Here is an 11901-nt window from a genome sequence, read left to right on the forward strand (position 1 = left end):
CAAACAAGAAGGAAGTGTCACTGAGATCTGCAGCGTGACGCCACCAACACCTTACTGCTGTTTGCTCCTTGGAGTGTCTCCTTTTGTGTGTGTGCGGCCTCTGTTTTTGATGGGGCATTGGGACATGTGTGTGTCACAGTATCAGTTAATGGACTGTAGGGGGCAGTGCACCCCTGCCCTCCCTCTGATCCTCCTCCCTCTGTCCTTCCTCTCCCTCATGTTTCCATTCACTCAGGGAGAACAGCACATCCCCGAAAACTGTGAGTCCTCACTCTTTCACAGCAAGCGTCTCACACTGGATAAATGCACGTATGTGTGAAATGTAATAATATATTTATAAATTATATATTATATAAAGTAGCAGTAAGGGAGGGCTGGTTCTGTTCTTCCACATTCTGTATTTCCATTTAATTTCTTACTTATTCTGCCTGAGCAGCAGCTCTATGTAGTCTATGTACAGTAATAATTCATGGCACAGAGTGGTGGCTCTAAAATACTGCAATACCCATAAACCTCTGGAGCTGTGCAGAAGAGCAAACATTCATAAATGACTTCAGTTACATATCTGGGAATGTTCCCACGAGCTCGTCTCACCTCACGATGCTCTGAAAAGTTAAAAGTGGCAGTGACTCTTTCCTTCAAGCTAAACAGATGATAAGATGAGATTTATGGACGACCAAAAACTGGTTAAATTAAAAATAAAAGACTTATTAATGACATATTAAATAATATCCAAGTAATATTTTGATGGATTTAAAGAATGAAGTGTGACATTTAATATTCAACTTCTACTGGAAATGTCAGTTTGCAGTTTTACTGCGAGACTGGCAGAAATAATGATAATAATAATAATCAGCCTTGTGTGTGTGTGTGTGTGTGTGTGTGTGTGTGTGTGTGTGTGTGTGTGTGTGTGTGTGTGTGTGTGTGTGTGTGTCTTCAGTATTTCAGCCTCCAGTGCTGACAGAGATGCCAAAATCACACACAGTGTTTTCTCTAGAAGACTTCAATCTGGCCTGTGAGGCCACCGGGAACCCGACACCCACGTACGTACACCTGTGTGTGTGTGTGTGTGTGTGTGTGTGTGTGTGTGTGTGTGTGTGTGTGTGTGTGTGTGCTTCTCTCGGGGAGACTGACTGTGAAAAGTAATAATAGCAGCTGTAAATGTTACACTTCCTCATATTTCTGTATTTCAGGCCGTCAATCAAAAGGCTGAAAATTTTACATGAACCTGTTTCCGGCTTTGATCCAAAGATAAAGACTCGCTGCTTTATAATGAAAATGTAGATCCTTCAAAATAGCTCACAAATAAATAGAAGCTGTTTTCTTCATTGTGTGATTTAAGGTTTGTTTCTGTGACTTTGTAAACTGTTGATGTGCTGACAGCCGTTCTCCCCTCTGTGCTCATAGATTCCGTTGGCTGAAAGATGGCGAGTTGTTCGGATCTGAGACCGAAGGATCCGGAACGCTGAGAGGCGACAATTCTTCCCTGGATATGTTAGAGGGTGAATACCGCTGCTACGCCTCCAACAGTCTGGGCACCGCCATGACACAAACCGTCAAAGTCAACGTAGAGCGTGAGTCACAAACTTACTGTAAGCACACAAAGGCAGTCAGTGCGCTCTGAGGTTCACACCTGCTGATGCACAGATGTCACACGATCATATAAAATCACACACACACATCAGTGAGTCAGTGAGGTTGAGCGGGGCCACCTGTTCTGCTCGCTCATCTCAAGTTGCCACGGCAACCATTTCCCGGAGACAGCGCCGTGACGTCACTCAGTAGGGAGGATGTACGGTGGGTGTGGAGGATGCAGCCGACGGTGCGCACTCTGTTTCCCATGGCTGCGGTCAGCGTGCCATGGGACTCGCTAAAATCTCACCCCTCTTAAAGCTCTGACTTTAAGGGGCTGCATCTCTCTCCTTCCAGTGAGTGAGAATAAGTTTCTTTGCAATAATAATACAATCAGATATAAAACATCGCTTTGCACTGTCTGCTCCCAGAGTATCATCAAAGATGCCCAGAATAATTGTTAGTGGATCAGAGTTCCACTGCACACGAAGAAAGGCACTGAATCGAAGATGTCGGCCCAATATTCTTTAACTTTGGGACAAAAAACAAAACTGTGGCTTAACGTATCTTCAGCTACGGAGCATTTCTCACAGATACTTCACTGAAGCTCGGATAATAGGAGAGAAGTTCGATTTTCATAAAGAGGAATAGCATTATGTAACCTGAATACCCAGATATGAGCTTCGCATAAGCTATACTGAATGGGAGGTTTTGTAGCCACGATGGGTTACTCACACACAGAGGCATTCGTTCACCTTTATTCAGATTTATCCAGAGAAAGACCCAAATAACTTACTTTTGTCTAATATGGCAGGAATAGTCTTTCATGGCTGGGTGATATATAATAGCACATTATGCGCGTAGAGTGTCATTTTTATTAGTAGTTGTGACAACAATAGTTTGGATCTTTACGTATTTAAATCTTTCCAATATTTTGAACAAATAGGGCCAGTCAATCTGCCTTCTCGGTGTCAGGTGCCAAAACTGCTAACTCTTCATTAGGTCTGGCAGTGGAGTAAATATTATTAAATAGTCACCTTAGATTTCAAAATGAATTTCTCTGGGGTATAAATCCAGTCTGATCTGGATGCACGCCCCTGAGACAGTCCAGCACATAACAGCTTCACTCGCTCATGACTCACTAGCAGCCTTCCCCCAAACCCCATTAACTGGTATTCTGCTGCTTTGTGTTTCAGCTGAGCCAGTTCTCATGAAACAACAAGTCGAGCGTGAGCAAGGACTCGTGGGACAGAGTATGGTCCTGTCCTGCAACCCTCCAAAAAGCTCGCCTCCTCCCAACATCCACTGGATGAACATAAGTGAGTGTGCCGTTCATCAGCTGCCTGCCTCTGTGACACACAGACTCTTTATGTCCACTCTCCTCCATTTTTCTATGACTGACCTTCTCTGCCTTTTCAGTTATCAGCTTATTGAGGCTGCGGTGCAATAAAGCGAGGTGCTTATTGTGCATTTGAAGAGCAAACTAACCAATTTCATTTTGCACTGACATGAAAAACATTTTCACCTTCCACTGCAGTTTCCATGCTTTATTTCCCACCTACATTAAACTGTCCCCGTCCCGGCTCAGATTTGATGCACATTACTCGGAGTGAGAGAGTGACGATCGGCCTGGACGGGAAGCTGTACTTCGCAAACCTCATGAGGAGTGACAGCAGAGAGGACTACATCTGCCACGCCCAGTACAGAGAGGCCAGGACTATTCTACCTGCCACTGCTGTCTCCCTCTCTGTCAAGCCGAGCGAGCGCACACGTAAAACACTTCACAGCCAAACTCTACACAACTGCCTAATTATCATGGCAGTTTTCTCATGAACAATCATGAAACTGAACTTGTGGCTCAGTGTTAGACAATGGTGTTAGTTTTGGTCTCTGTACTGTTTATAAAGCTGAGGAGGCCAGTCAGATGCAGAGGTCACTAGGATGAAGGATGAAATGTCTGTCCCACTGAAAATGCTGCATCCAGATGAAGAGAATGAACTTTGACCCAGAGAACTGCTCACTTCTCTTTTTCTTCCATTCTTAGTAAACCCTAAAGATCAGCTGTTTCTAAAATACTCAGAGCAGCCCGGTTAAAGTTACTTAAATCACCTTTCTCCCCAATTCTTCACAGAACTTCAGAAGGTTGTAAATGCATTAAATGGCTATTTAGATACTTGCTGTAATGATCAGTTGAACTGGTAAATTTCACAAAGTGCCCATTGATTTCTTCAACCAATAATTGAAACACCTTCAGTCACACTCTGGTGATGTGTGTGCCAACCATACATCCAGGAACACACTGTCAATACAAAGTTTTATTTAATAACTTAACCTACCAGACACAACGAGGTTGTTTGCAAAATGTTGTGTGTGCAAACTTTACAAGATCATGTACACTGACCTCATTTTCATTTCACTTTGCCTAGGAGATGTTCTTCTTGGCAGGAAACCCGAACTCTTCCATCCTGCTGGCAATCTCTCCAGAGTTATGGCCCTGAGGGGTCACAGTGTCACACTTGAATGTTTGCCCAGTGGCTTGTAAGTATCTGTGTTCGTGTGCTTGTGTACATGCAGCACATGTGTCATCCATGTCAGCCTGACACGGTTTACTTACGTCACTAATCTGTGGTGATAAAAATGGGACCACAGGTGGTCACCAGGTGGAGTCCAGCCCTTTTCCAGGAGGCTGGTTGTTGAATCTAAGCTGTAAGTTGAGTTGAGCCAACAATATTTAGTTAATATCTCCCAACCTCACCCACTAGCTCAGGTGATGATGATGAGCTACGCCATTATAGCCAGTTCTATCTGCAGAGTATGAGGCTGCCTGAGTCTCGCCCATACCACCCGATCTATGATGCATCAAACTTCTGCAGCTCCTCCTGCAGCCGCTAACCCACAGGAGGGCAGACTCATGGGGCCCTTTCAGTCTAGGCCAACCAAGGCCCCATGAGCTAATGACTGGAGCCCCCATCCTGGGCCTGGCTCCAGGGTAGGAACTAGGGCTGGATTTTGCTTATCGATTTATCGATTAAAATCGATTCTGACTTGGATAACGTGATATTGATTCATTAAAATCCTGAATCGATTTTTTAATATAAATTTATTTTGCCTGAAACGCCAGAACTCAGGTTAAAGCTTCAGGTTAAAACAAAATTTCAACAACCACCAAACAGCTGAAGCAGTAAATGAGAGCAGGAACACGGTCTCTGCACAAAGACGTAAACACAAAGCGCCGACCCAACGCATCAGAATCAGCGAGCTGTCGCCTTTCTCACCCGACGGCACGGACGCGGTCACGCCGTCGGGGCTGAAAGCCGACAGCTCGCTGATTTTGAAGCGTCGCTTTGTGTTTACGTCCTTTTTGCGCTGATTCTGAAGCTGCAAACAATATTGACCGAACCAGCAGCCAAAGACGATCCAAACTACGCTTCACATGAACATCGTCATGAATTTCCTCTGACTTTGGCTGTTTTGCTTCCACCACGATCACACTCATGTAGAGCTCTCTCTCTCTCTCTCTCTCTAAATCAATAATCAGAGCCCACCCTTATTGCCCACCATCTACACTGTCGGCCGCTGTTGGATTTTTTTGTTTTTTACTTACTTCCGACAGAAAGCCTCATTTCTGCTGTTCGATACTGAACAAATTGAAACTTTTTAAAGTTTGCAAAACTGCAAAACGCTGAGCTTTGTCTCTAATCAAACCTCTGTAACTTTGCTCTGCTTCACTTCGTTTTTGACAATATTTTTAAGGTCATCTGCTATAAAAACACAGACCAGGAAAATCTCCTTCATGTTTTTCTGTTTTATCCTCAGTTACTTTAACACAAAGGCGTCTGCTGTGCTGCTAACACCTTTGATTAAGTCTGGCAAGTGTCAGCTTCCTTTTTATAGATAGAAAAATATAGATATGTACTGATAAGTGATCAGAATTATAATATTCCTGACTGTCTGAGGCAAAATTTCCCCGATTCAAATCAAATCGAATCGAATCGATTCTAGAAATCAGTGACGATACCCAGCCCCAGTAGGAACCCGACAACCATCGTCTGTAACTGGGTGAACGGTCTTGGTTTTTGATTTTGCGGTTTCTGTAATATCTGATTTCTGGTTTTATTCAAAAATAATTAAAAAATTAATAAAAATAAAAAGATTCTCCGTTATCTTTAGACTTTACGCCCACACACAGACAAACTTCCTACTAATCCTTGTTAATCTGTCCTGTTTCGTTGCTGCTCCCATATTCACACGTGGTCACCACATATGTGTGAATGGGCGATGCAAACCTGCTGGGCATTTGTGTTAACCACTACACCAACGAGCCAAGTGTATTACATCAATCTAAGGGCAGTCTCTGTTCATTCAGCTCTAATTTCCTCTTGTGTTTGTCTCTGTGTTCGTCCAAATCTTTACCTCTGTCTTCACTTCTGTCTCAGTCACACTTTTCTTTCTCTGTTCTTCTGATATTTTTCTGACTCTACAGGCCAACTCCTCAGGTGGAATGGAAGAAGAAGGATGCTGTCCTGGCAAACACAGCTGCTCATGTTATTAACTTTGACCGCTGGCTTTACTTCGACAGCATCACCCTGGATGATGTTGGCGAGTACGAATGCAAAGCCTCCAACACCCACGGCTCCACCACACACTTTTTCACAGTCACTGTGGAAGGTAGGCCGCTGACCTGAGCGCACAGCAACAAACAAGTCTGGTTATGATGCTCTGCTGAACGTGAAGAAGTGATTTCCATGTTAAGGGGTGCAGGTTTTAACAAAACAGTTTCAAAACTGGGAAGAAGCCGAGATATTGTCATCTACGTAACAATAATCCATAACAATGGATCTACAATTCTCAAAATGCACTTTGAGAATTGTAGGATGCATTTCCTGCATGTGTTTCTTCTATTGTATTACTTTCCTAAAGTAATCAAACTAAATGTTTGCTTCTTTTTCCAGCGGCTCCTTACTGGGTGAAGGAGCCCCAGAACGGGATGTACACTCTGGGTAAAACTGTGAGACTGGACTGTCAGGCGGACGGCATCCCGAGGCCCAGCATCACCTGGAGGATCAACGGTCAGCTGTTCACAGGTACAACAAGTGACTTTTTTGGTATTTTGAAGTGTTGCCATAGAACGAAGTCCTTGATGAGCAAAGTGATTGCTTAAAAGGTTTGTGTGAGAGAAATGTGGGGCTTCATTTCTCTAAATGAATTGTGATTTAGGTTCAATATTAAATAAATAAAACAAGCGTTTATAAACATTTTGGTGTCAATCCTTCTTTAATGTTTGCAGTTTATGACCTGGGTCCAAACATGTGAACAAACTACTCTGTTTCAGTTACTACAGATCCCCAGATCAGTGAAACCTCCTCTCGCTGCGCTTTGAATCTGATTGTATTGTCTTATAAAGAAAAACAGTTTCCAAAATACATGTCTGTCCTCTTTCGACCTGGTGCCTGTGTTGCTAAGTTTCAGGTCCTAAAATAATAATTCATAAGCTCTCAGCGGAGGAAGTGAGGGAGGACCCCAGACCAGCTGCTGCTTATCTAACTAGACCACAGTTTATCTGTGAAATATTTTTGTGTGAGAAACTCACATTATTGACCTATTCTTCACTTCCTCCCCGTAGAAGTGGATGAAGAGCCTCGGCGCAGTGTAGCGGGCGGGTTGGTGATACTGAGAGACGTGACTATCGAAGACACAGCCGTGTATCAATGTGAAGCCACTAATGTGCACGGCTCCATCGTCATCAATGCCTTCCTTTATGTCATTGGTGTGTTTCATGTCGACTCATTTCATCTTCAAGCTCTTTGTTCTGTCTAATCTGTGATTAGTAATGATGGTCTCCCTCTCTCAGACCTCTCTTGTTTCCCTGACGGGGTCATCTGTAAGGCTGTTGATGGCGATGACATCACGCTTCCCTGTGAATGTTCTGGCTTCCCACCACTTCACATCATATGGTAATACTGGTATATGCTTGAAACCACTTTACTGTTACGAATTTTTAATGATTGAGTATGTTCAAATCAGCAAGCGGCAACGCTACAGTTATGATGCTAATGCAATTTATCGTGCAGGAAAGGAGCGGTTCGATTCATTCGTCCATTTTCATCATTTTTAGACTTTAGACTTAGTGATACGTGGACTGACAGAGTGAGGGTTTAAATACTAACAAAACAGATGTTAGCAGGATCATCTCTCTGTTCGTTTGGGAAACTTCCCAGTTTCAAATCATCAGTTTTATAGATCTTTGAATAGACACCAGCAGTCTGCCATCACATCCTGGGCCGTTTGACCTCAGGGAGTCACATGATAGGGTGGAGCTAAGTCTCACAGTGGGTTCACCTGAAACATTGGCTGATTGTGACCTACACGCATTTTCACAACTTGGCTCGTGTGATTAGGTAGAGGATCATCTCATTGGGCTTTAAATCTGGGACTGTCCACCAGTTGCTCTTAGAGCTGAAATTTCTCAGATGAAACATCTTTAAGAAACTTAAAGAAGTCCAGACGCTTTTCTTTCTGAGTTCCTCCGATGAGCTGGATGGCTGAGAACCTTCACACACAGTTTTATAGATGCAGCGGTGCCCTCATGTGGTGCAACAATGTCTCTATTATTCTATTATGAACTGAGTCTGTGTTCTGTAGTTAGTGTTTGATGGCGGGATCATCCACTGTGCTGCCTCCAGGAAGCGTCAGGACTTGCTGTCAGACCCTCGTGTGTCTTTGGAGCCCAGCGGGAAAATCAAACTGTCCAGTGTCAGCCACAATGACAGCGGACTGTACACCTGCTCTATAGAAAACGTTAACATCTCCATCACTGTTGAGCTGCAAGTCTTCAGTGAGTCACATACATGTTGTCTGTGCCAGATTGTAATGTTTTGCTGCTGAACAGCCTGAGTGTTTTATATTTTATGTGTGAGAAACCACGAAAAGTTTCTGGACATTAAAAAAAACATTAAAAACACAGAAAAGGTGTGTGTGTGTGTGTGTGTGTGTGTGTGTGTGTCACCACCTGTGACAGCTGAAGATGGTGTGGGTTTATAGCGTTAGCTTAAATAAACATGTCCATTCCTCTGACTGTGGTCCCGAGGAAAAGATGGAATTATGCTATTGTTATTAATTTTTAAAGATTTATATTTGGGCTTTTGCCTTTATTTAACAGTTGAGCAGTAAAGAGCAGCACCAAAGCACCACACATCAGACTCACAGCCTTCAGAAATAAGGCGTATGGACACCTGCTCAACCAGTGAGCTAAACTGGCCCCCATAAATATTCTTATCAAGCGCTGACTTGTTTGGCCTCAACCTTCTCCTGGATTAATAAAAAAATCTGTACTTGTGTTTTTTGTTTTTTAAGTTGTCCACAAAAAACAAACCTTCAGTTTGAATTACAACTCAGCACTGCAGCCTTTACAGAAAAACTTTGTTAGCAGATGCTAAAAACACTCTGTCGTAACTTCTCTGTTACTTTCAGATCGAACGGTGATCCTGACGGGTCCCCAGGACGTTCGCGCCCTCCGAGGTACCAGCGTCCTCCTGGACTGTTGTTTCGCTGTAGATCCTCGGCTGAGCAGTTACCAGGTGGTCTGGAGGCAAGGCGACCGGAAACTATCAGAGTCTAGTGTCGATAAAAAGTAAACAAAAGCACACACTCGCTATGTTTCTGTCCATTCTCAGAACATTCTGAACACGTTGCTGTGTAAATACTCGGCTCAGATTCTGTCAAAACTGACTGCACAGAGCTTCACATCCAAAAGTGACACAAAGTTTCAAGCGGCTGAGCCAGTTACCTGATTTCTGTTCAACAGAAAAAAACTGAAGACAGAGCGAGCCACAAACAAGCAGCAGCTGAAGGCAGCTGCAGGAAAGTGAAGGAGAGCATCTCCAGAGAGGAAGCAGCATTTAGTGTGGTTCAAACGTCAGATTATTTTCATCCAAGTATTCAGCTAAATCCTTCAAAATCTGTTAGTTTGTGCAATTACTTTTAGCCTCAGTAGTCACTCTTAGAGAAATTGCAGATTTTTTGTTTCCGGGCACTTTCAGGTGTCACCAACAGTCACTGTTGTGAAACGGCACGGCTCTGCCGATGCTTCGTTTTTATAATCACAATCCCTGAGAAACTCTGCCTTTCAAAGAAGCTCTTATTTGTACCGAGCCATGTTACCGACCTGCTGGCAGTTAACCCAATGAGATGCAACATGTTCCTCCCACTTTCGCTCTTTCGTCTGTTCTAACATCTCCGTGTTGTTGCCATCAAAGTCAACATCAACATTTCTGGATTTGGGTTGTACACGTGTGCTTCTCCGTCTGTGTGTAGGTACATGATCTTTGACAACGGTACGCTCAGAGTAACGGACGTCCAATTACACGACACCGCTGAATATTCCTGTGAGGTCATCACGGATGTGGACAAGGTTACCGCCCAGGCCTCCATCACCGTCATCGGTGTGTGTGTTTCTGCATATTTTGTAAAGGGGTGGACCCTCAGCACCAGCCAGAGTCTAATATTGTTTTTAATGACTCACCTTCTATTGTCTCACTTTAGACCCTGACAGATTCTCCACAAAACACTGGCTGATAACCACCTGCACCATCGGGCTGTTGGTTCTGATAGTCTTCATCCTCACATGGTGCAAGCACAGCAAATACAGAGGTTATGTTTCCAGCATATTCACAATGTGTCACAGACACAAAAATTATTTTCAAATGTTCACATTAGTTACATATGTTCAATTTAAAAAAGAGCTGCAATGAAATACAGTTTATTAATTCAGCAGATTTCAGCAGGAGGTAGCATCCACATCCCACAGTATACAAAAAAGAAACACTGGACACAGTTTTCAATGCTTTTTACACAACGAGTCAACAGTCGCTATTTATTCAACTGGATGACATTTAAAGGTTTCACAGCATAACTGTTACCCCTGCTTTACTGTTGTCCTCCAGCCTCACGTGCACTTTGAATGATTGCTCCCTCTAACAGAGGAACATCCTTTGTTTGTTCCACAGGTTTGAGGACCAGAGGAAACTCAGAGGGCACAAACATGGAGGTGACTTTCTTTCTCTTTGGTTCCTCTCACTGTTGACAGACTGCTACTGTAACAAAGAAATAAAGCAGTCACAGTGTGATGGTTCAGTTTGTAGACTGTTCCAGAAATTACAGTCCAAGAAGGAGAATTCAAACAGGTAGGTGACAAAAATGGCCGCCCAGACGGAGACTCCAACAACAAACAGAGACACTGTTGTCTGAGAGGTTCAACGTGGAAATATTTACCAGCACAAATGATTTAACCAAGTCAGAGTCTCTTCTTTTTATGTGAAGAAGACAGTTTGTCTCTGTTTCAGGACGTCCACTACGAGAACTGTACTCCAGGTTCTACACGTGAAGACTCGACCTACCAGAGCCTCGATCCAGCCGGCAGGGACCAGGACCAGACCTACTCTACACTCACACACCACACATGAGACTCTCTGGATTCACACCTCGGTTTGTTTTTGTACTTGAAGACTTCAGTCTTTTTACAGACCCTGGAAATTCACAGCAACTACACCCATAAATGTGCATATTTTAAGCCTTAATACAACTTAATAGGTTAAGTTTTAAAAACAAACAACTCCCTGAATGTTTGTTATAAAGGAGGAAATTGCAGATAGAAAGACAAAAACGTCTTGGTCTCTGTCTGTCACCCTTGTAAAACGTGTTTATTTCCGGTGTAAAGTTGGACATCAAGTCTATGGTTGACTCACTGGAGCCTCAAGTGAACATTAGTGAACTGCATTTTTTTTTATCATTTTAATTTGCAACAAGACTAATGAGAACATGCCAGGTCAGCTCATTTTTGCATGCTTGTCACATCCATTTACTTCAGTGCTCACTCCACTGTGCTCCCATGTAATCATCGGCTGTCTCTTATGCTCTGCTTAGCTGTGGTTTTGATCTACTCTGCAGGTTATGTCCAAGTTACTGTCCTAACTTGCAGGTTTTATCTCAGGTTTATTGCTAGTGCACGTTTCTGTGTGTGAAAAGTGCATTTAGTCCCAGAAGTTCACAGTCTGATATGATTTTCAATAAGATTTTTGCTACTGTTTACTTTGCCCTGTCGTTGACACAGTAATACTTATGATATGCAATTAAACAACTTCAGGCTTAGCTCGGTTTTCTTTATGGATGCCATCAAGTGTTATTGAACATATCTTATTTTCTTTTGTAATTAATTGATTTCTTCTAATAAATAGGCAGAACTTGTAACTGAAGCCACGTCTCTTCTTCTCCAAACCTCACTGTGTGCTGGTTAATGGCCGTGATGTGCAAAGCGAGGCTTCATGAAACATG

At 43.2% G+C, this 11901-nt stretch overlaps 1 protein-coding gene across 1 annotated transcript; it reads left to right on the forward strand.

The window, feature by feature from the left end:
* Positions 1-940: 940 nt before the first annotated feature.
* Positions 941-11822, forward strand: LOC102304705 (neural cell adhesion molecule L1; the record flags this gene model as incomplete). Its single annotated transcript, XM_042226424.1, is given in 15 exon segments — positions 941-1043; positions 1408-1574; positions 2769-2891; positions 3161-3343; positions 3999-4110; positions 6056-6240; positions 6525-6656; positions 7196-7339; positions 7424-7526; positions 8256-8407; positions 9043-9202; positions 9886-10013; positions 10114-10221; positions 10578-10618; positions 10914-11822. Coding segments are annotated over 15 exon segments (1961 nt in total), but the record flags the coding sequence as incomplete, so codon positions are not given.
* Between the last annotated feature and the right edge of the window lie 79 nt (positions 11823-11901).

The sequence above is a fragment of the Haplochromis burtoni genome, unplaced genomic scaffold (genome assembly GCF_018398535.1).
Source record: "Haplochromis burtoni strain Fernald_Lab_line unplaced genomic scaffold, NCSU_Asbu1 Contig_211, whole genome shotgun sequence".
NCBI classification, from domain to species: Eukaryota; Metazoa; Chordata; class Actinopteri; order Cichliformes; family Cichlidae; genus Haplochromis; species Haplochromis burtoni.